This window comes from Balaenoptera musculus, chromosome 17 (assembly GCF_009873245.2).
Source record: "Balaenoptera musculus isolate JJ_BM4_2016_0621 chromosome 17, mBalMus1.pri.v3, whole genome shotgun sequence".
Classification (NCBI taxonomy): domain Eukaryota; kingdom Metazoa; phylum Chordata; class Mammalia; order Artiodactyla; family Balaenopteridae; genus Balaenoptera; species Balaenoptera musculus.
This window is the reverse complement of record NC_045801.1, coordinates 45,623,309-45,648,784: the sequence shown is the minus strand read 5'-3', so window position 1 is coordinate 45,648,784 and position 25,476 is coordinate 45,623,309. Positions and strand designations below refer to the sequence as shown.

The following is a 25,476-nucleotide window of genomic DNA, read 5'->3' as shown; positions in this document are numbered from 1 at the left end:
TCTGTCTGTTGGCCACCCTCAGGTGTCTGTGCCCTGCCCAGGCAAGAAGCGGTGTAAGCAGTAGCTGATTAGGGCTCACTTGCTCTCTCAGGCTAGGGGAGGGGAGGGAGGGATACAGCAGTCACAATTGGGGTGTGTGGGGAGTGCCTGCAGTGGCAGAGGCTGGTGTGAAGTTGCTACAGCCTGAGGTGTGCCTTGCATTCTCCCAGGGAAGTTGGCCCCGGATCGTGGGACCCTCAGCAGTGGAGGGCTGTGCAGGCTTCTGGGAAGGTGTGGGCAGTGACTTGCACTTACACACAGGACACTTGGTGGCAGCGGTGGCAGCCATCGCCCCCCTCTCGTATCAGAGATAACAGCCACGGTTCGTGCCCACCTCTGGAGGTCACGTAGGTGGTGCCCAGCTGTCTGTGAGCACACAGAGCAGGAAGCTCCTATGGCAGACCCACCCCTCTCCTCAAGCCGACCACAACAATACATTCTTGACTCTCTGGCAGGCCTGGGTTTTTTCTCAGACTCCCTCCCAGCTAGCTGTGGTGCACTAGACCCCTCAGGCTGTCTTCATGCAGCCAACCCCGGTCCTCTTCCTGGGGTCTGACTTCCAAAAGCCGAGCCTCAGCACCCATCCCCCACCCGCCCTGGCAGGTGAGCCAACAAGCATCTCACGCTGGTGAGTTCTGGTCGGCACTGATCCTCTGTGCAGGATTCTCTCTGCTTTCCCTCCACACCCCCATTGCTGCCCTCACCTCTGGGGCTCCCCTCCCTCCCATCTCCTCCAGTAAGGGGACTTCCTAGCATGTGGAAACTTTTCCTCCTTCACAGCTCCCTCCCAGAGGTGCAGGTCCTTTGTCTCTTTTCTTCTTTTTTCTTTTGCTCTACCCAGTTATGTGGAGAATTTCTTGCCTTCTTGGAAGCCTGAGGTTTCTGCCAGCATTCAGTAGGTGTTCTGTAGGAGTTGTTCCACATGTAGATGTATTTTTGATGTATTTGTGGGGAGGAAGGTGATCTCTATGTCTTACTCCTCTGCCATCTTGAAGCTCCTCCACCTTTCTCTATTCAAAGCACTGTTCTCACCAGGCTATAGGTGTGTGGGATTCAGGGAAAGGAGCTATAGGAGTGGGAGGTAGAGTGTGGCCATAGGGGTGAGAGTGTGTGGGTGAGTTCACAGTGTCTGCCTGCTTCTGAAAGAGTTCAGTAATCTTGCTGTCTGTTGTTCTACTATCCCATACTTCTCTGGAGGCCTCTACTACCTCTGTGTATTGAATTACCTCAATTCTATTTCTTTGTAGGAATTCTTCCTTGGGCTTCCATGTTCATCCTGGGTTGATGCTTCCTCCTTCACTTGATACTGTCTACACATAATTTCTGTTCCTGTGAGAATTTATCACCCTGTTTTTAAGTGGTTATTTATTTTCTTAAAAGTTATCTTCTCATCATTTCTAGGATTTGGCATGGGAGAGGGAAACTGCTAAATATGCTTAGTTTTGCCATCTTGAAACTAGAAGTACATGTATCAGTTTGCTAATAGATTTGCAGCCTATGAAATTGCCTTTATCCTTGTCTGGTAGAGCTTAAATGAAGTGAAGTAATGAAAAAAATGGAAGACAAAATATTGGCTGACCCTAACAAGACTCTTCTGTTGAGAGAAAAGTAATAAATATGGCTTGCCTACTTTAGACAATGGACTACATGTTGGTGTAGTACCTCATTTTTCTAGGATGCCTTATAGTTTACCAAGTACTTAATACATTCCTTATTTGACCTTTAAAATCCAGTGAGATGGATATTATTATATCTATTTATACATGAAGAACAGGCTCAGATATTTGAATGACTTGTATGGAGGGGTTGTGTGGATGAAATGGATTTGAAACCAGTCCCCAGCATTTGAGCCCAGTGTTTTCTCTATTCTACTATTAAGTATAGATGAAGTTATATGAAAAGCTTAAAAGAAAAGAATGTTTGGTTAAAATAGCAGTCACTTAAGAGAAGGTAAATAAAAACAGTCAAGAATCCCTTGAAACAGTGATATTTAATATAAATGAAGAAGAACAAAGATATATCAGGAGGAATTAAAGGTGTTATGCCTTTGAGAGACTTTATTTAAAACGACATTGGGGCTCATTTGGAAACCAAGGGAGAAGCTACAAACGGACATTCTTTCTGCAGCTCCCATCATGAATCTGGTCACTCAAACTTTAATTTCCTGTCAGAATAAAAAAAATAGAAGATCAAAGATCTCACAATTGGTTTTCAGACCATAAACAGCTTTCACAAACTCTTTGACTATCTTTCTTCTAGTTCAGTGCTCTGAATTGTTGCCTGGTCTGAATAAATTTTAAAGTGGAATTTTTCAGTTTAAATTGTAGACTATCCCAGGGCAGAGGTTGGGAACTTTGATTTCTTTGTTACTGCCTTTTATAGTTTGCTTACTACTAATTTCTGCTTTTTCTCTGTAACCAGGTCTGTGAGGTTTAGAAATATGGGTGGAAAAGCGTCTCTAGATGTATGGCTCCCCTATCCAGTGGAGAGGTACTAATTATATATTTTGCTTTCAAAACCTGAAAAGAAGACTGTTTCTAAAGAGTGAGTGACTAAAGTTTGGAAGTCTTAGCTAGATTTAGAGAAGGAAGAGGTAGATTTTTGTGTTTTGCAAAGGAGGATTCACAGAAAAGCACATAAGAAGGTTACTTTAAGCAATTCAGAGACATTAGAATTGTCTATCTGCTGATGGTAGGGCAAGAGAATTCTATGATGTTGAAATTCGTGTGCATGTTTTCTTTTGGTTCTTTGGCTGCAATTTAAATGGAGTTTAATTAAAGTTTCATAGGGAAGAGTAAGGAGGATCTCATGGGGATTCAAGCAGGGAATATGGTAAGGCTGGGCAGAGCTCAGAGATACTGGAGCAAGTGTGTGGTTCTCAGGTCAACAAGCTTCTGGGATTCTTAGCAGCATGAACTGTTAGTTCATCACACTTATTATACTGTTGGAATAATGTATCCATATTCCAAATGCTTGCTCTACTTATACCTTGTTTCTGTTCCCCTTTAACTTCAATCTATACATAGCCCACTGTGGACTCTCCAGCTCCTTGCCATAATAGTTGTTCTGGTCCAGTTTCCAGAGCTAAATGACAAATTTCCATGTTTCTTGGTTCAAATTCCACAAAGAGTATATGATTAGGCCAACCTGTTGGATCCCAGATGATTGGTTCAGGCCTGTGATTGGCTTTCTTTGGCTCAAGAATCAAGTCCCTGTTCAAGTGTCCAAGCAGTAGAATCATACCATGTAAAATCTGTAGAGGGCAGGGTCCTTGGGTAGGTGATTTCACATAGAAAGTGTGTGTGTGTTTGTGTGTATGTGTGTGTGTGTGTGTGTGTGTGTGGAGTAGGAAAAGTTTGGTGCTTCTAGTATGTTTAACAGACCTCAAATTCAAACAAGGCAATTTGATTTCTGAGTCTATCTTCTCTTTCTGTAACATTTTATATTACATACTAAGCCCTGTACTAAGAACTGGGCATTTAATGGTGAGGAAACAAGACAGGGTCTCTGCTCTCCCTGTACTATAGGGGGAAAACAATTAATCAAATAATTAACATTATGAATGTATAATTACAAACTGAAATCAGTACATTAAAAGAAAGGACCACTGGTCTATGAGAGAGAAAAGGAGCCTGACTAAACAGGTAATTTGGGGAAGGCTTCTTGGAAGGAGTGACAAAGCTCAAGTCTGAAGAATTATTAGGAATCAATTAGATGAAGGAGAAGGACCCATTCCAGAAAGAGTGAACAGCATGTGGAAAGGCCCTGGTATGGGAGGGAACATGGATTGTTCAGGGAACTGGAAGGAATTTAAGAGGGGGCCATGACCAAGGAATTTGCTAAGGATTTTTATTTTTATTTGAAGAACAATGCATGTCTAAAGGGTTTTAGGTAGGGGGTGACATAATCAGATCTGTATTTGGAAAAGATCATATTTCCGAAGTGCGGAGGACACACTGGAAGGGAGGACAAAGGGAATGGGGTGGACTTCTGATAGACTCTTGCTGAAACCACGAAAGAAATGACAATAACTTGGTCTAAGGTGGTGGAAGTTGGAATGGAAAGACCTGAACAAATTCAAGAGACATTTACGAGGTAAATTTAGAAACAGTGATGGGCTAGTAAGCTTTCTATAGTCTAAGATAGAAAACACTGGAAAAAGACCAACTCTAGGAGGGCAGATCATGAGTTCAATCTTGGACACAGTGAATTTAACATATATTTAAGACATCCAAGTGAAGATTTTGAGTAGGCAGTTGGCTGTAGGGTGTGGACCAGAGTCATTGGCATAGAGATTTCATTGAGTCATGGAAATGGTTAAGATTGCCAAGGGAAAAAAAATAAAGTGAAAAGAGAATGTGCTAGGCTCAGGGGAGAACTATTTCATGGTTGGGCAAAGAAAGATGAACCAGCAAAGAAAACATGGAGTTGTGTTGACTAGAGGAGAATTTCCAGCAATCACTGAGGGCATACTGGAAGTTGGTGAAGATGAATTTATTGTGATTCTTGCCTTCCCTAAGGTATAACTGCAAACAGCACTTATTTGCTTGTGTGCAGAGACAGGGAAAGCTGATGGCATGGATGACCCAGGCTTAGGTTTTGCTAGACATAGAAAGTCAAAAGGCAGAATGCCTGAATATTACATGTGTAATATAACTTATCATACATTTTTTTAATATAGGAAAGGATTTTACAATTTTAAATAATTCTGAGAAACACATAATGTGTATACATATTTGCTCCCATTTCAAATGTTTATTTGGATGAATTCCTATCAGTAGAATTAACAAAGAGTAAGAACAATTTTCAGACTTTTTAATGACATTGCAAATTTTATTTTTTTGCAAAAAACAGATTGCCCCAATATTGTTTGTATTGGGGCAGTGTGTGTTTGACTTTTTATTCTTTGCATTTTGACAGGCAAAATGAATGTATTACCCAAATTCTTGGTTTTTGTTACTCTCTTTCAGTTACTGTGTCTTGAGTAATTTTCTGTGGTTAATTTCCTTTGGTTTCTTTCATTCTCATGCATGTGAGAATGTCTTTCCATTGCCTTTGCACATTAATGAAAACTTGTCTGGTTATCAAATCCTTGAGTTATAAATGTTTCCCCTCTCAAACTGCTAAACATATGATTTCATTTTATTCTGAGTGTTAATAGTATGGACAAATCTGAGACCAAAGTGTTCCAAGAAGAGGGAAGTGCAAAGGTCCCAAGGCAAAAAACGCTTGGAAAGAAAGCCAATGTTGTCAGAGGGGAGAGAGAAATAGAGAGAGGGAGAGAGAGAGGGAGGGAGAGGGGGAGGGAGGAGGGGGAAGAGGAGGTGGAAAGGAAGAGGGAGAGGCAGAATGGTAGGATATAAGGTCAAAGAGATGGTACAGGGTCCAATCATAACAGAGTCCTGTAGGCCAGCTTGAGGGATTTGCATTTCATTTTGAATGAGAAATGAGATCATTTTGAGCAAGGTAGTGCTGGATGGTTTTGAGCTAGGTACTGTTGTGATCTGATTTACATTGTAAGATCACACTGTTGGAGGTGGAAAATACAGGACAGAGTGGAAGCAGAGGCCTCTTCAGTTACTGATTCTCAGGTGGTTCAAGGATAGAAATGGGATCTTAAGCAGGTATGGATGGGGATTGTGAGGCAATAACAAATAAGTCCTCCCAGATCAATTTTCCTTTTTACAATGATGTTTAAATCAAGAGGCTGAAGAGGATGCTGGAGCTACTGTCCCATCAGCTTTAAGGCCCAGGATATTGAAGGCAGGGAGAAGCATGAGCTTAAGGGCCTTCAGCTGCTTCTCCCTGGCCACCAGAATGAGGAAGGGCTGTGTGTGTGTGTGTGTGTGTGTGTGTGTGTGTGTGTATGTTTAGATCCTGGGCGTTCAGTTATCTCCTTCCCTCCAGACCTCTCTTGGCCACTTCTCTTCAACTCCCTCAGGAGGTCTTCTCTTGGGTCAACTATCCAGCAGATACTGAAGGATTCTTATTTTAGGTCACTTTCTGCCTATTTTCCCTCCCACTCATGCACAGTGTGTGAGACAGGGGTTCCCACAACAGAATTTTTGGCTTCCTTATGTTCAAATGATATCATCAGCTGAATCACTCCACAATTCTGATTAGATATCAAGTTTATCATACATTTTCTTGAATTTCTCATTGGTCACAGATCTTATTCATGTCCTTTTTTCAGAATTGCTAATTATATATTTTTGGATGACATAGTCCCAACACTTAAAACCTTACCCTCCTCACAAGTCAACTGTTAGCATATTTATAAATTCCAATTCTTGCTAAAGGGTAACCCTGTGAGCTTTGAGATGGTCTGAAGGGTCCGTGGTTATTTGCCATCACCTATTTATCAGTTCTGTTTTTGAGCTCATGTGAAATCTCAGCCTCCCTTCTCCTTGTTAACATTAACAAATTTCTTCCTAAATTAGCCCTCTTCTGATCTCCCTCATTACTTAAGGCTGGCCTGAAGCAATAGAAGGGCTTGCTGAACTTATACATTGTTCCTGAGGCCTGGGGCTTTGCAGGAACCCTTATAACAATTGACCAAGTCTGGAGAAGAAGGCCTTTGCAAATCTTGAGTGCCCAGGGAGAGTTGTGTGTGGTTGATTATTTATTGGGCCTCAGCTATGTACTAGGTACGGAATTTAGAGCTTGCATTAAATAGTCGCTTAAGATATAGCTCTTAAAGAGACCAAACCTGATAGATGAAGACAAATTTTCAACAATGATTGCCTCATAGTATGTACAGGTGGTATGATTAATTAGGCCTAAGGAGATACAGAAACATTTGATAGAAGTTGCAGAAGCTTACAGGGGTGATATTTTAGTCGTGAAGAGGTGATCCAGGAGTGGACTGAGTAATGGGCACAGCATGAGTAATAATTATAAGTTAAGACACAGGCCTCTTATGAGACCCCTAAGTACAACAGGATGGCTGGTGTATAAGGGTGAAAGTAGAGCTTACTAGGATATATGGTTGGAAAAACAGGCCAAGGAGAACCAAGTATGATATACTAGGGCTTTTGAATTTATCCTATGGACAAAAGAGTGCCTTGAAAAGTTTTAAGCAAGGTTGTATTATGACCAGCTTCTCATTTTAAAAGACCACTTTGGCAGCAAAAGTTTGCACTGAGACCAATATAAGTACTATTGCAATAATTCCTGTAAGATGAGGGCCTCAATCAAGCCAGAGGGATTAGTGGCTGGGTCAGGGAATAGGAGAAGAGATTGTGCAGAGGTGGCAAGGAGGTGGGTGGATAGGGGGATGGAAAGAAAGGATAAATTCTAGAAGTTTTAAGAAGGTAGAATTGACAGGACATGGCAGGAGGTTTGATGTGGGGAAAGGAACAAGGAAAACTGGGGGAAATTAGAGTTCGACTTTTGAATGTTAGAATTTATGGTGATTGTGGGACTCTTATCTGGAGATGTCCAGTAGACAGCCAAATATTTGAGAACATTACTCAAGAAGTTGTTTTGTAAAGGTGGTCAATACAAACAACTTAGGCTCAAAGTTCCTTGATTCCTTGATTTTAATGAGCTTTTCAGGTCTTCAGTTCAGCAAACCACCATCACAGTCATGTCTAGATCGCAACATCATCTTCAGCTGCTCTAAATATGAAGAATTAAAGTCTAGTATGGCAGTTTGACCCCTGGTTCCTCCTATGTTCCAGCTCTCTTATTGCTTTATAGCCATATCTTCCCTTTTAGATCACAGACTTCATGTCCCTCTACATCTTCTTTTACTCTTAGTCCACTGAAACTTTGTACTATTTCTTTTTCTATCTGGTCTAAACCATAAAGGACCCAGTCCAATTCAGTTACTTTTTAGTACGTATGAGCTCATGCCCTTGCTTTCTGACATATACTTCTGCAGATTCTTAATATTGTATCTGGACTGCTGGGTGTTAAAGGAGAGCACACAATCTATGGACAGGTATTACCATAAATGTGTGGTCCCTCAGCACCCCTGTATAATATTTTTGCTTGTCCCATGCCAGGTTCCTTTTCCAAAACCTATTCGATACTTTCACCACCTTCTTCATGCCTCCTTCCACATAGACACCTTGCTTCACAACTCAATTAGCAGATGGTCTTATTCTCTATTTCAAAGACAAAATTGAAGGGATCATGTCTGATTCCTTCACATCCAATTCCACACCTTCAAACTTATTCATGCCTGCATCTTTTCTTCTGGCCACAGAGGAAAGGATAATTCAAAGATGTTAATTTTCAAAAGTCTTTCTGTGTTCTTCACCTGATTGTTACTCTTTCAATTATTCCTTTCTCCTCTAAATTAATTTCTCTATGTTGGTACTTACCTTCTACATGATCAAGTCTTCATGTTAAAAAAATAAAAACCCTCATTTGAACCTTCATTTCTCTCCAGCTGCAAATCCCCTTTCCAGATAAATGGTCAGTGAATATTTATGACCTTATACCTCTAAACCAGGGTTTTCCCAACTTCAACACTCTTTTGGGCCTGATAATTCTTTGCTGCGGGAGCTATCCTGTGCATTGTAGGATGTTTAGCACCATCCCTGGTATTTACTAAAGAGATGCCAGTAATACTGCCCCCTCCCCCAGTTGTAACAATGAAAAATATCTGTAGACCCCTGAGAGGGCGGGAGGGACAAAATTGTTCCAGTTGAGATTAAACTCATAACACTGGTAGTTTGAGTAGGCCTGTGCAAAGAAACTCTGAAAAGCTGTAACAACATTTTATTAGCAGAAGAGATTATGCTACTGGAGTGATGACGCTAGCAAAGAATATTGTTCTATTAAGAAGCTAGGCTGGCAGGAAACCTAGAGGGGCATATAGAGAGAGGGTATTAAAAAATGTTGCTCTGAGGAATATTCAGAGTGGACTTTGAGAGATTGTGTGACGTCAGGTTATTGAAACCTACCTGCTGCAAAACACATGCTAATGAATTTCTTTATTAATTTCTTTTCATTAAGATAATTTCTTTCTGATACATTATGTGTAGTAAGTTAGCAAGCTGGGTAACTCACTACCATGTTTGATGGAAGAATAGTGATAGGATTTGAAGGAAGAGAAACATGACCCCTAAAGAAAAATGTATGCCCTTTGAACTGTGGTCAACTTTGAAATGAGGTTCACATGTGTTAATGCTTTTGCAGATACCAAGTTAGTCAAGTTTGTATCAGATTTTTATAAAAGGAATATGAGTTAAGGTATAAATTATATAATGTTATTCTTTAGGGCCAGAAGGAAAAAATGATGCTTCCATTAAGCACAAGATGTGCTCTTTTCATTTCAGCACACCCAACACTGACTTGTGTCTACCATTAGGTTCAACTCTCTAGGTTGCTCCTTGTTGGTGGATAACATAGGAAACTGAATTAAGAAAGTCAGAATGTCTGTAGGTGATTCCAATGTGGCCTTAAACTCTGTATTTTATTTTAAAATCTTGTCTATGTTGTAGAAATTTCATGAGACATTTAGATCTAATGACATGATGCCCTGGAAAGATGTTTTAAATCAATTATTTTTAATTTGTTGAGTGCAGTGTTTCAAACCATGGGCTGAAATCAAGGAAATGTCTCTAATTCTTCCATAACTGTGAGATGCAGTGGTGTAATGGCACTACCTCATCCTGGCTCACAAGAACCAATTTTCAACACCTCTTCCCAACTCTGTGTTCAGTGACTGGAATCAGCTATGATAGGAGTATTTACACCATAGAATCAAAGCATGCCACAAATCAGGGCATTTTTTTTTTCTTTCCAGAGAACTGTTTTATCTGCACACCACTGAAGATAGGTCTTATTGTCCCCATTTCACAGCTGAAACTAAGTCTCAGAAAAGTAATTCCCTAAATGAGTTTAACTTTGAAAACCACATGAGTTCAAAGTCATGTGAACTCAAGGGAGTCAAGGTGTAATTTTTTTTTTCTGTTGACAGTTTTTTTTTTTTTTTAATCCTGTTCTTTTTTTTTTGGCATATAGTTGCTTTACAACGTTGTGTTAGTTTCTGCTGTACAACAAAGTGAATCAGCTATATGTATACATATATCCCCTCCCTTTTGGACCTCCCTCCCACTCCCCCTGCCCAATCCCACCCATCTAGGTCATCACAGAGCACCGAGCTGAGCTCCCCGTGCTATACAGTAGGTTCCCACTAGCTATCTATTTTACACATGGTAGTGTATATATGTCAATCCTAATCTCCCAATTCGTCCCACCCTCTCCTTCCCTCCCCCATATCCACATGTCCGTTCTCTAAATCTGCATCTCTATTCCTACCCTGCAGATAGGTTCATCTGTACCATTTTTCTAGATTCCACATACATGCATTAATATACAATATTTGTTTTTCTCTTTCTGACTTACTTCACTCTGTATGACAGTCTCTAGGTCCATCCACATCTCTACAAATGACCCAATTTCATTCCTTTTTATGGCTCAGTAATATTCCATTCTATATATGTACCACACCTTCTTTATCCATTCATCTGTCTATGGACATTTAGGTTGTTTCCATGTCCTGGCTATTGTAAATAGTGCTGCAATGAACATTGGGATATGTATGTCTTTTTGAATTATGGTTTTCTCAGCAATCCCACTGCTGGGCATATACCCTGAGAAAACCATAATTCAAAAAGATATAATATTAATATAAGAGAATTCCTTTTTTTCTACTCAAGGGGTAGAATCCAGCTGAATTTAGGTTTTCTTCATAGAAGATTCAATATTCTTGTGAATTGTATATTTTTCTTTTTTATTTTCATGGTACACAAAAGAGAAATCAACTGTACTTCAATATAATGAGAATTTGTTGATGTTCCTCTGTTTCCCTTACCTTCCTCACTGATCATAAATGAATGGATCATAAGACAATATATGAGACCTAGATTTTGGTGTATATTAGAGTGTTATTTTTCATCATATTTGGTTCCTAACAAACTTATTATTTGCAAACTGTTCCCAGCATTTGATTAATTAGCATCTCTTCTATTACTAACAATTCTCTGATCCTGAACAACTTTTCTCAGCTGTCTAGTATGGGGGATGTCATCAGTGACCTCTAAGGTCATTGCCATCCATGCCAACATAAAGATTCTTATGTTTCTAATAACTAGATTATGCCCTGCTGTTAAAATACTAATGTGGAATATGTCATAAATAAAGTAATTTTAGTCTAATTTTATTGAAGATGTAGGCTCAGAAATGAAGTTTATTTTGCTGTGTAGTGAAGTTTTTATTTTGTTTTGAAAGTTTCAAGATCTGAAGCTGAGGGAGTTCTACTGTGAGGGAAACCCACTGTTCCTGAAGCAGCCGGTTAATGCTGTAAAACACGAGGACATCTGGAGTCTACAGGTGAAGCCTTATAGCATTCACACAGGTCTTCAAACTAAAGCCATGATTTAAGTTTGAAAGAGTTTTCTTCTAAAGCATTCTTGCCAAGCCAGCGAACGATTCATACAACCATAATCCATTGGCATTGTGGACCCTAGTCATAATCTTTTTGACTTGCTTGCAGAATCCAATGTAATCCTATCTGATTTTCAGAGTGACCAAATTCAGAGACATTTAAACATTTTATTGGATGAAAACATTTTGTTGAAAACAAAGGAATTTGTTTTCACTTTAACCTCCAAGTATTTTCTCAGTATTATCTAAGGATATATTTGATTAGTTCTTACTGGGGTCTTTTGTCTCTTCCATCCTCTTTTCACTTGTCCCCATTCCTAGTGGATAAATGAATATGATCCAGAAACTGTGCTCCCTTTAGTCAAAAAAGTTGATGATATTAAAGGAAGGAATAGGGAAATACATTACAAGACTCTCTTTGTGTGTATTTTGGGGATAGATGAGTTAAAGATTTCAGATCTTTCCACATTTGAGTATGAGTCTCCATCGTGAATTTGGACTCCTCAGGTCCTTTTAGGTCTATAGCTGAACATGCAGAATTGTCTTAAAACTTTCAAGAATTGCATAGGATTCAAGTTTCCTGGTTACAGGAAACAACCAACCTTGTTTGACAGTTTAGTTTAAAAAATAATATTTTCCCCTTATTGCACAAGTAATATATGTTTAATGCAGAAAAGTAGAAAACACAGATAAGCGAGGAAGAAAATATTAGTTATAATGCCATACTTATTAAAAAATTTATTATAAAAGTAATACAAACTTATTTAGAGAAATTAGAAAAAAGGCAATAGAAATTGATTAAAAAAATCAGAAATCCAATATGCAGAGTTACAATCACTCTTCTCTCTGACATTTATTTTGCTAGAACTTTCCATAAATCCAGAAGTTTCTGTTATCAAAGATGATTTCAAACTCCACATACTATTTAGAGACTTGCTTTTTTTACTCAAAATATTGTGAATATCTTTCCAATCAATAAGAAATATGTCTATGACATCTTTTTTGATGAATACATAATAATATTCTGGTATATGATTACACCATAATATTTTAAACTACTTTCTTACTGTTGGCTGTTTAGATTATTAATAAATTTATAACTTTTTGGTCTTTATAAACAAGGCTACAAGGACTGTCCTTTTCTTATGTCTATATTATCCCTGTGAGTGAAATTGCTGGGCCAAAGAACTTTCATCTTTTAAAGTCTGATTAGCTCTTTTCAAATTCTTTTCCAGAGAATCGATCTATATTTCCACAAACAGTATTATTTCCCACTCTCAAGTCAAAAAAAACTTACTTGACGTTTAATTGTAAATGATTTTAAAAACTGAAGTATTTAATTTGTTTAATTCCTTATAACCTAATTATCTCCTTGAATCAAGTATTTCAGAATAGTAGTAGTAAAATAATAACAACAACAATAATAATAATAGACAACTAACACTTATTATGCTTACCATGGGCAAGGCATTGTTCTAAGCACATAACAGGAATGATCTAATTTAGTCCTCCATTAACCTTTGAAAGGTAGGTACTGTTATTGTCCCCTTTTATAGATAAACTGAGACTCGGAGAGGTTAAATAACTTGTCCAAGTTCACAGAGTTAGTAAGTTTTGGAATGCTGATGCCATTCTAAGCAGTTTTGCTCCAGACTCCATGCTGCAGTATTGCCTCAGAAAGGGGCTGCCAGAAACTGAGGGAAAGGGAAACAGGGGTAGTCTCTGGTTGGAAGAGGTTCTGGTTTGTGGAGGGGAATGGATGAGTGGTTAACCCAATGTGGCAGGTGTCTTACAGGGAGCACTAGAGAGCAAGAATGTTACCTTGTGCCTGGGACCCGGGAGCAGGGTGAGAGAGCAATATTTCTTCCTTCTCATTTCAAAACTAAGGACCCAGGAACACAACAGTTTTGGGTTTTTGTTTTGTTTATTTAGTAGAAGTAATGATTTTTGTTTACAATATATAAATGACTTGGGTATTTTTGAAAGTATCTCTAAGAATTTTTCTTAGAAAGGTGATAAATTTACTATACATTTTATATTTGTACTTAAAGTAAAAGTCATTTCTACTGGATATTTGGTTAACATTACTGATTAAATTACTTGGGCTGTCAAAAGCTATAGGGACTGTTTCAGGCTCTGCATTGGTTAAGATTTTTTAAAGACTTTTCCTCACCTCAGAGATTTGTGAACTAAAATTTAACATTGATAACTACATTATAACAAAATATTAGCTAGAATATACTGCATCAGCAGATGCCAGACTGAGTTTTACCTGTGTTATGTAATTTAATTCTCTGAACTCTACGTGATAGTATTAGGGGAAAAAAATCCCTATTTTACAGGTGAGGTATCCAAGATCAGAGAAGTTAAAATCCCTATATTACAGGTGAGGTATCCAAGATCAGAGAAGTCTGATCCAAGATCAGACTTGTCCAAATAGGGTCACACTGATAGGTCACAGAGCCAGGATTTGCACCTATTTATCTATCTGACTCTGACTCAGTATCTTTGCTCTTCATGCTACATTTTAGTGCCCATCATACAGTAACAATTGATCATACAATAGTTCCAAAGCTCAATATTCCTTCTAAGGATTCACATTTGTTTTTACATTTTATAATTTTGTATATTTATATAAATATAATTTGTATATGGATAATTTTATAACTCAGATGAAATCATCATATATAAGGAAAAATAAAAGAAACACCTGAAACTAATTTTAATCTATGATGGTTTAAACATAGAAATAATCTCTGACCTACATATAGTTAGGTAACAAATATTCTAACAGAATAGCATATAAACTATTTAAAGGGAACAATTTATTTGTCATAGAAGACTTCTTGACTTTTAAATAATGCCGAGATTAGGCCATCATTAATTTGTGTATTCTCAAAAACTGCATTGCATGTATCTTTACGAGTTTTCCTGAAATTTACTATTGGTCATACCAAAAGTATCTTATTTTATATACACTTGTATTTTCAAGTAATAACTTTATATTTCAATGATATATGTTATTCTTCCACAGCAACACATTGGCAGCAAGTAGGAGAAGGATATAAATAATGGGTAATGTAAGAGTTGTCAAGAGACATACTGAGTGCGACAAACATGTTTGGTTCCAGAAATCATAAACGGAAAAAGTGAACTGTATGAATTGTGACCTATTTATTCATCCCATGTACTTCAGCAAATTCTACCACCTGCTATTTTGGGGTGTGAATTCTTGTCTATTAGTTTTCTGCAGCTTTATAGTGAGACTAGCTGTTGAATTCTGGTAGCTAAAACTTACCTCTAAAATCAGTGTTTCAGTCAGAATCGCAATCTATGCTTTGTGTAAGTAGTAAGAGGAGTGATAATAAACATCTAATTTAGGAGTCCTGTAATATTAGTGTGAAAGGGTAATTCTTTCAGAAAGGATGACCTCATTATGTAACCATCCCCGAGAATAAGCTGAAGTGTGTAAGAGGTTATGCTGTTGAAGGATCAGGCAGTTAGGAACCAATGCTCAGGGCTGTTTTTGTATAATGGCACCTTTCCCAGATGTTTGTTAAGTGGAATGGATAGAGAAATAAGGAACAGGGAGACAGGAATTTATAGGATTTTGTTATTATTTAAAAGATTTTAATTGGGATAGATGAGTGAAAGATTATGTATGTATGTATTGTGTTGGCCAAAAAGTTCCTTTGGTTTTCAAGTAAAAATAAAAGACGCATTTTTCATTTTCACCAAGAACTTTATTGAACAATGTATTCACCGTTTTGTTCCACTACTTTCTGCCATTTTTTAGGCAACTTCATATTTCCATCTTCCCAAAACTTTTTATCTTTTTGAGCAAAGAACTGTTCCAGGTGCCTTTTACAGTCTTCCAGGGAATTGAAATTTTTTCCATTAAGACTATTTTGTAAAGACTGAAATAAATGGAAATTTGAAGGTGCAATGTCTGGTGAATATAGCGGATGAATCAGAACTTCCCAGCCAAGCTGTGACAGTTTTTTCCTGGTCATCAAAGAAACATGTGGTCTTGCGTTATCCTGATGGAAGATTATGCGTTTTCTGTTGACTAATTCCAGACCTTTTCATTGAGTGCTGCTTTCAGTTGGTCTAATTGGGAGAAGTACTTGTTGGTATTAATACTTTGGTTTTCTTGAAGCTCCCTTCCAATCCCACCATATACAAAACATCACCTTCTTTGGATGAAGACTGGCTTTTGGTGTGGTTTGTGGTGGTTCATTTCACTTGCCCCGTTATCTCTTCCATTCCACATTATTGTACAGTAAACATTTTTCATCGCCTGTCACAATTTGTTTTAAAAATGGAATGTTTTTGTTACGTTTAAAGTAGAGAATCACATGCGGAAATATGGTCAAGAAGGTTTTTTTCACTTAGCTTACATCAAAGCGATTAACATCACCAAGCTGGTGCAAATGATTTTCAACGCTTGATTTGGATATTTTGAGTATGTCGGCTATCTCCCATGTGGTTTAACATTGATTGTTCTCAATTAATGTCTCGATTTGATCACTATCAACTTCAGTTGGTCTACCTGACCTTGGAACATCGTCCAGCGAGAAATCTCCAACACGAAACTTCGCAAACCACTTTTGACATGTTCGATCAATCACAGCACCTTCACCATACACTGCACAAATCTTTTTTTGCATTTCAGTTGCATTTTTACCTTTCTTGAAATAATAAAACATTATATGCTGAAAATGTTGCTTTTTCTGCCATCTTCAGTATTAAAATGGCTACACAAAAGCCCACCAATTTTGGTAAGTTTTATTTTAAATGCACGCTGATATGACAGCTGTCACAATACAATCTAACAAAACGGTTTTGAATGAAGTTAAAGAAAACTAAGCACTACTAGAGCCATCTTACAGAAAAAACCAAATGAGCTGTTTGGCCAACCCAATATGTATGTATGTATGTATGTATGTATGTATGTATTTCCAAAGATTCCTATCAGAACCTGACGTGGACTACCTTAATACCACTGGGAAATCTTTCACTTTGGCCAGGAAAAAAGTCTTATACACTATTAAAATTCATGCAGTGTTTTTGTAACATTTACACAGAACTTCATGCTATTGGCACAAACAATGAGGGGCATTTAATGGAGTAAATCAAATGTTTATTTTGTTTGCTTGGTCAGTGAAGATATAGTTATGTATTATATATATATGTATATTTTTTTTTACTTTAAGCTGATGATGTTGATGGTCATCGTGACCATCCTCACCACCCCTTTTATTATTTAATATTATAATATTATTATTATCTAAAGTGAAGTATCTGGAAATATTTATGTGGATAGGTTTAATACATACCGAATTCAGAGATTTGGGTAATAGAAATCAGTACTCTTTACCAGCCTGTCTCAATTCAGGTACTCAATGCAGTAGATAACTTAGTCCAGTGCTTCTCAAACTTTAACATACATACAAAATACCCGGGGAACCTTGTTAAACTGCAGATTCTGGTTCAGTAGGTCTGAAGTGCAACTAAGTCTGAATTTCTAATAAGCTTCTAGGTGGTGCAGATTCTACTGATCCATGATCTACAGTTTAAGTAGTAAGGGTTTAGAGCTTAGTAAATATGACAGACTGAGTTTTTGGGTCCAGTCTGAACATTTGTACTGTCCTTGCCTATTGTAACGAGAGGTACAAAATTTGAACCTAAACTTTATCTAATAATGTAAATTTGTTGTAACTTGGATTCCTGTATGTCAGAGACATAGAGATATTACAATGGAAGTAACTTCCTTTTCATATAATGTTGAACACTAAACTTACAATGCCAGTCATTGACAATGTAAGTCATTATATATACTATAGAAAACTAATTTAACAGAAACTGTGAGGAATAAGCCAAAAATATAAATTAGTGAAATGAGAATCAATGTAACATAAACCAGTTATTTTGAGAATAATCTGAGGAACCATATTCTTTTTTAATCTAGGAAATAACATCAAGATTGATAATGAATCAGCTAGCAGAAAAGAATCCATTCCTAATGCAAGCCATAGAATGGTACCCACAGGTCAGGAACATAATCTCTCAGGGAAGAAAATGTGCAATATGTGGAAAGTCCTTTTTAACCGTATGGCTGGAATGTGTTGAGTTTTTTCCTCCATCAAAGGTAAATGGTGTTTTCTGTGTGAATATGAGCATAAGACCTCCTCTTATTCTTTGTCCTTATCTAAGTCGACCAGTACTAACTTCATTTGTATCTAAGAATTGACCTCTATGATGATATAATGGTTTTTTTCCAGCTTTATTGAGATATAATTGAGAGATAATATTGTGTAAGTTTAAGGTGTACAATGTGTTGATTTGATACATTTATAAATGCAAAATGATTTATCACCATAGAATCAGCTACTATCTCCATCCTGTCATATAGTTATCATTTCTTTTTTGTGATGAGGACATTTAAGATCTACTTTCTTAGCAATGTTCAAATATGTGATACAGTATTATCAGCCATAATCACCATTCTGTACATTAGATCCTCTAACTTGTTATCTTATAACTGGAAGTTTGTACAGTTTGACCAGTATCTCCATTTCACCCAGCCCCCAACCCCTGGTAACTACCACTTTACTATTTCTCTAAGTTTGTCTTTTTTAGATTCCACATATGTGTTATTGTGCAGTGTTTATCTTTCTCTGTCTGATTTATTTCACTTAGTATAATTCCCTCAATGTCCATCCAAGTTGTCATAAATGGCAGGATTTCCTTATTTTCCTTCGCTGAATAATATTCAATTGTACTATATATATATATATATATATATATATATATATATATATATATATATATACCACATATTCTTTATCCTTTCATCATCTGTTAACAGACACTTAGGTTGTTTCTATATCTTGGCTATTGTGAGTAATACTGCAGTGAACATGAGAGTGAAGATATGTCTACTAAATCCCGATTTCAGTTTCTTTGGCTATATAATAAGAAGTGGGATTGCTGGATCATATGATAGTTCTATTTTTAATTTTTTGTGGGACCTGCATACTGTTTTCCATAGTAGCTGTACAAATTTGCATTTCTACCAACAGTGAACCAGGGTTCCCTTTTCTCCATCCTCGTCAACACTTGTTATCTCCTGTCTTTTTGATGATAGCCATTCTAGCTGGCATGAAGTGATACCTCATCATGGTTTGGATTTGCGTTTCCCTGAGGATTAGTGATATTGCATACCTTTTCACATACCTGTTGTCCATTTGTATGTCTTCTTTGGAGAAATGTCTATTCAGTTCCTCTGCCTATTTTTAAATTGGGTTGTTAGATTTTTTGCTATTGAGTTGTGTGAGTTCTTATTATATTTTGATATTAACCCCTTATTAAGTATATAATTTGCAAATACTTTCTCCCATTCCATTGGTTACTTTTTAATTTTGTTGAGTTTCTTTTGCTGTGCAGAAACTTTGTAGTTTGGCTTAATCCTGCTTACTTATGTTTGCTTCTTTTGCTCGTACTTTTGCTGTCATATCCAGGAAATCACTGTTGAGACCAATGTCAAGGAGTTATTTCCCCTATATTTTCATCTAGGGCTTTTATGGTTTCAGTCCTTAAATTTGAGCCTATAATTCATTTCAAATTCTTTTTGGTGAATGGTGTAAGATAGGGCTCTGATTTCATTCTTCTGCATGTAGTTATCCAATTTTCCCAACCCATTTATTGAAGAGAGTATCCTTTCTTCATTGTGTATTCTTGGCTCCCTTGTAAAATATTAGTTGACCTTATATGCAGAGGTTTATTTCTGGACTCTCAATTTTGTTCCATGGGTCTATGTGTCTATTTTAATGCCAATACTGTACTGTTTTGATTACTGTAGCTTTGTAGTATAGTTTGAAGTCAGGAAGTATGATATGTCCAGCTTTGTTCTTCTTTCTCAGGATTGTTTTGGCTATTTGGGGTCTTTTGTGGCTCCATATAAATTTTAGGATTATATTTTCTATTTTTGAAAATATCATTGGAAATTTTGAAAAATGTCATTGGAATTTTGATATGGATTGCATTGAATCTATAGACAGCTTTTGATAATATGGACATTTTGACAATATTAATTCTTCTGATCCATGAACATGGGATATCTTTCCATTTGTTTGTGTCTTCTCCAATTTCTTTCTCCAAAGTCTTGTAGTTTTCCACGTACAGATTTGTTTACTCCTCAAATTTATTCCAAGAACTTTATTGTTTTTGATGCTATTGTGAATGGGATTGTTTTCTTTATTTATTTTTCATATATTTTGTTGTTAGTGTATGGAAATGCAACTACTTTCTGTATGTTGATTTTGTATCCTGCAAATTTACTGAATTTGTTGATTAGTTCTAACAGTTTTTTGGAGGAGTCTTTAGGATTTTCTATATATAAGATCATATCATCTGCAAACAAAGATAGTTTTACTTCTTTCTTTTCTGTTTGGATGCCTTTTATTTTATTTTTTAGCCTGACTGTTCTGGTTAGGATTTCAAGTAGTATGTTGAATAGGAGTGGTTAGAATGGGCACCCATTATATAGAGAGAGCTTAACAGAGTGCCTGGTACATATTTTATTTCTAAGAATGACTGATGAATCACAAGAACTGGATTTTTTAAAAAATTCTTTTAATTTTTTTCTTTTATTTTTCTTTTATTTATTTATTTTTGGCTGTCTTGGGTCTTCATTGCTGCACACGGGCTTTTACTAGTTGTGGTGAGTGGGGGCTAGTCTTCATTGCAGTGCACAGGCTTCTCATTGTGGTGGCTTCTCTTGCTGCAGAGCATGGGTTCTAGGCATGGAGGCTTCAGTAGTTGTGATGTGCAGGCTCAGTAGTTGTGGCTCATGGGCTCTAGAGCGCAGGCTCAGTAGTTGTGGCACATGGGCTTAGTTGCTCCGTGACATGTTGGATCTTCCCAGACCAGGGATCAAACCCATGTCCCCTGCATTGGCAGGCAGATTCTTATCCACTGCACTACCAGGGAAGCCCAAGAACTGGATTTTAATACCAGCTCCTGTGTTCTATTAGGTTATTAATATGTTACATCAAATGTATTGTAGAGAAAAATCTGGCAGAGCTGTTGCCAATGAGGGATAATGTCAAGGTGAAATAATGGTTGAGGAGAAATTTAAAAGTCAAACCAGCTGGACATTAAACACCAAGAGAAAAGAGAGACCATTAGTGGAAAAATGAAAATTGAAGTGTATGTTCATTCTCAAGATAGGAATACATCTGTAATCTTCATTGCTTATGTAACCTATCTGTGAATTATTCACATCACCATCTGGAATAGATTGTTATATTCCAATCTATATTCTGGAGTAGATTATTACACTAATGAGTATAACACATGTCATATTATTTGGCAAAAGTTTCCAAAACACTCTACTTTTCACTGGCTATGACATGAACACCTTCAACAACTTGCCATGTTCATTTTTTCCCAATGAATATCTTTCTTGGGAAAGATGTTCTTGCTCTGATAGATTCCCAGTCAAAATCATCTGATGAGCTGCTAGTCTCATTTCAAGTAGAGTAATTGCAATGTTATAATAGCTCTGGCCCTCCAGGAACTTACATATTCCTAGGAGAAGTGATATAGTAAGGTAATTGAAATCTGACAAATTGGGCTTGATGACCAGCCCTACCATTTACTACCTGTGTCACCTTAATTTCTTCTTTGAGGCTAAGTTTTCATCTCTAAAATCAGGATAAAAATAGTACCTTTCTCACAGGGCTGTTATGAGTGAGGCATGAGGTAGACAATGCTTAGTACAGCAGGTGCTTAATAAAGGTAGTACATAGTAGCTACTTAATAAGGGTATTTTTAAAAATCAATACCTTTAGACAAGAAAGAATGATTATATTCTCGTGATAGGTATTGTGATAGAGGTGTGCACAGGGTGCATGAGAAGAAGGGATCTCAATTAAATGAGAACATTCTCTGGTGTATCCCTGAGTCCTAGCACAGTGATTGTGCTTGGTACTTGGAGAATATCTAATACACATTAAAATTATTTTAATAGGCATTGCTTGTAAATGTGCTTTGAATGATAGGGAGGCATCAGAATAGATAAAGAACCAGTGGAAAGGCATTTTAGATGCAGGAACTGCCTGTTCAAAGGTAATATTGTGCAAATAAATTGTACAGTGAGTACAGGGAACTCACTGAGTGTGAAGTATGGGAGATGAGGTTAGAGAGAGGTATGAGATCAGGATGGCTCTTGTATGTAAAGTTTGAACTTAATTTCAAAAGCTACTATATTAGCTTGTTACAGCTCTCATAACAAAGTACCATAGACTGAGTAGCTTAAACAATAGAAATTTATTTTCTTACAATTCTGGAAGCTAGAATTTCAAGACCAAGGTGTCAGAAGCTTTTGTTTCTTCTGTGGTCTCTCTCCTTGGCTTGTTGATGGCTGTCTTCTCCCTGTGTCTTCATATTATCTTCCTTCTCTACAGATGTGTGTCCAAATTTCCTCTTCTTGTAAGTAAAGCAGTCATATTGAATTAGGGCCCACCCTAATGACATCATCTTAACTTAATTGCCATTTTAAAGACTATCTCCAAGCACAGTCACATTTCGAAGTGCTGGGGGTTAGGACTACAACATATGAATTTTGGGGAGGATACAATTCAGCTACGTATAGCTGTCGAAGCAATGGAGTAGCAAGATGAGGCTTTGTTTGGTTTTTTTTGTTTGTTTTTTTTCTTTTAACATCTTTATTGGAGTATAATTGCTTTACAATGGTGTGTTAGTTTCTGCTTTATAACAAAGTGAATCAATTATACATATGCATATGTTCCCATATCTCTTCCCTCTTGCATCTCCCTCCCTCCCACCCTCCCTATCCCACCCTGGTTGGAGCTGGTGATGTGGATTAAAAGATTGTTTATGTAAGTGTGACACTTGAAGCCATGGGAATGAAGATTGCCTGAGGAAATTTACACAGTGAAGTGAGAAGGCCAGAAGGACAGAACCCTTGAGGACAACAGTATTTAAAGGGTAGGCAGAAGCAGGAGTCAGCAAAGGAGAATAAGAAAATGCAATCAGTGGGGGAGGGGCAAAACCAGGAAGAGTGCCCACAAATTTTAAAGCTATCAAAGACAGATGTGCAAGAAATAGGATTATTTTTACTTTTTTCTTCTGCTGGATCCAAAGGCCCCAACTCCTAATACATTAGTCATGACGATTTCAATATAGGAATTTTGTGGGGGACACAAACGTTCAGCCTATAGCAGGAGGCTTAAGAGAAACTTCCCTGAGAAGGTGACATTTGAATAATGTGAGTCCCGGTCCTCTTTATTAACTTTGTGACTTAGTTTTCATTGTCTCCATTCACAGGTGAGGCAACTAAGTTAGTTAAGTAGTTCCTTCACAAATTTCAAATCTATGAAATAACAGAATTAGAACTTTAGTTTACACCTCCTGATACCACCTTCAGGTCACTTTTTGCTGCACTGTAGATTGCATGCACATTTTTATTTTGAACCATAAGAGAAAGTGTAAATAAATTCATTGATTGATGGTGATATCAATACAATTATTCAAACAGCTGCCTTCTTATGTTTAAAAGACTATCATGTGAAAGAGATATGAGGCTTTTCTTCTCTTGGCTTGTGGAGTGGAACATAGAATGACTGGTATTCAGGCCAGATAAATGGAAGAATTTTCCTTCAGGATTTCACCCCCCCCAACACACACACACAAGGGTGTGCACAGCTTAACATTAGTCATCACTGAAGAAACAATAAGGATGGAAGAAAGAATAGGAGAATAAAGAGATTTTGTATCTACATAATTTCATTTTAAAAATTAAAAGGAAAGTAAGAATACATTTTAATCAATTAAATATGTCTGAGTGCATTATAAGAACTGCAACACAGTGGCATAAGAATATAGCATGAGTTAAAAACATAATGGTTAAAAAACCCCCAAAGATTCTGTAGGTTGTCTTTTCATTTTGTGTGTGGTTTCCTTTGTTGTGCAAAAGCTTTTAAGTTTAATTAGATCCCATTTGTTTATTTTTTGTTTTTATTTCAGTTACTCTAGGGGAAGTATCCAAAAAGATATTGCTGTGATTTATGTCAAAGAGTGTTTTTCCTGTGTTTTCATCTAGGAGTTTTATATCATCTGGTCTTACATTTAGGTCTTTAATACATTTTGAGCTTATTTTTGTGTGTGGTATTAGGGAATGTTCTAATTTCATTCTTTTACATGTAGCTGTCCAGTTTTCCCAGCACCACTTATTGAAGAGGCTGTCTTTTCTCCATTGTGTATTCTTGCCTCCTTTGTCATAGAATAATTGACCATAGGTGTGTGGGTTTATCTCTGGGCTTTCTGTCCTGTTCCCTTGATCTATATTTCTGTTTTTGTGCCAGTACCATACTGTTTTGATTACTGTAGCTTTGTAGTATAGTCTAAAGTCAGGAAACCTGAATCCTCCAGTTCCATTTTTCTTTCTCAAGATTGCTTTGGCTATTCACAGTCTTTTGTGTTTCCATACAAATTTAAAATATTTTTGTTCTAGTTCCATAAAAAATGCCATTGGTGATTTGATGGGGATTGCATTGAATCTGTACATTGCCTTGGATACAATGGTCATTTTGACAATACTGATTCTTCCAATCCAAGGACATGGTATATCTTTCCATCTGTTTGTGTCATCTTTGATTTCTTTCTTCAGTGTGTTATAGTTTCTGGAGTTCAGATCTTTTGCTTCCTTAGGTAGGTTTATGCCTAGGTATTTTATTCTATTTGATGTGATGGTAAATGTTGTTTCCTTGAATTTTATTTCTGATCTTTTGTTGTTAGTGTATAGGAATGCAGGAGATTTCTGTGTATTAATTTTGTATCCTGCAACTTTACCAAATTCATTGATGAGCTCTAGTAGTTTTCTGGTAGCATCTTTAGGATTTTCTATGTATAGTATCATGTCACCTGCAAATAGTGACGGTTTTACTTTTTGTTTGCCAATTTGGATTCCTTTTATTTCTTTTTCTTCTTTGATTGCCATGGCTAGAACTTCCAAAACTATGTCGAATAAAAGTGGTGAGAGTGGACATCCTTGTCTTGTTCCTGATCTTAGATGACATGCTTTCAGCTTTTCACCATTGAGTATGATGTTAGCTGTGGGTTTGTCATATATGGACTTTATTATGTTCTCTCTATTCTCACTTTCTTGAGAGTATTTTTTTTTATCATAAATGGATGTTGAATTCTATCAGAAGCTTTTCCAGCATCTATTGAGATGATCAAATGTTTTTTATTCTTCAATTTGTTAATGTGATATATCACACTTACTGATTTGCAGATGTTGAAAAATCCTTGCATCCTGGGGATAAATCCCACTTGATCATGGTGTAGGATCCTTTTAATATATTGTTGGATTCGGTTTGCTAGTATTTTGTTGAGTATTTTTGCATCTATTGCAGCACTATTAACAATAGCCAAGACATGGAAGCAACCTAAATATCCATTGACAGATGAATGGATAAAGAAGATGTGGTATGTTCATACAATGGAATATTACTCAGCCATAAAAAAGAATGAAATAATGCCATTTGCAGCTACATGGATGGACCTAGAGATTATCATACTATGTGAAGTAAGCCAGAGAAAGACAAATATCATGTGATATTGCTTATATGTGGGATCTAAAAAACAATTATACAAATGAACTTATATACAGAACAGAAACAGACCCACAGACATAGAAAACAAACTTATCATTTCCAAAGGGGATAGGGGGTGAGGGGAGGGATAAATCAGGAGTTTGGGATTAACATATACACACTACTCTATATAAAATAGATGATAACCAACAAAGACCTACTATATAGCACAGGGACCTTTACTCAATATTTTGTAATAACCTATAAGGGAAAAGAATCTGAAAAGATGGACATTTATGTTTGTATAACTGAATCACTTTGCTGTATACCTGAAATTAACACAACATTGTAAATCAACTACACTTCAATTAAAAAAAAAAGAAACAGAGACCTGGGTGTAAATTCTTAT

The 25,476-nt window shown here is 36.9% G+C and overlaps 1 protein-coding gene across 1 annotated transcript in view; it reads left to right on the top strand.

Annotated features, from left to right (window-relative positions):
* LRRC69 (leucine rich repeat containing 69) overlaps nucleotides 1-25,476 on the top strand; it is a 98,095-nt gene that overhangs the window by 61,796 nt on the left and 10,823 nt on the right. Inside the window, 2 exon segments of the mRNA XM_036830628.1 lie at nucleotides 11,287-11,388; nucleotides 17,414-17,593. Coding sequence (XP_036686523.1) covers nucleotides 11,287-11,388; nucleotides 17,414-17,593 — 282 coding nt within the window.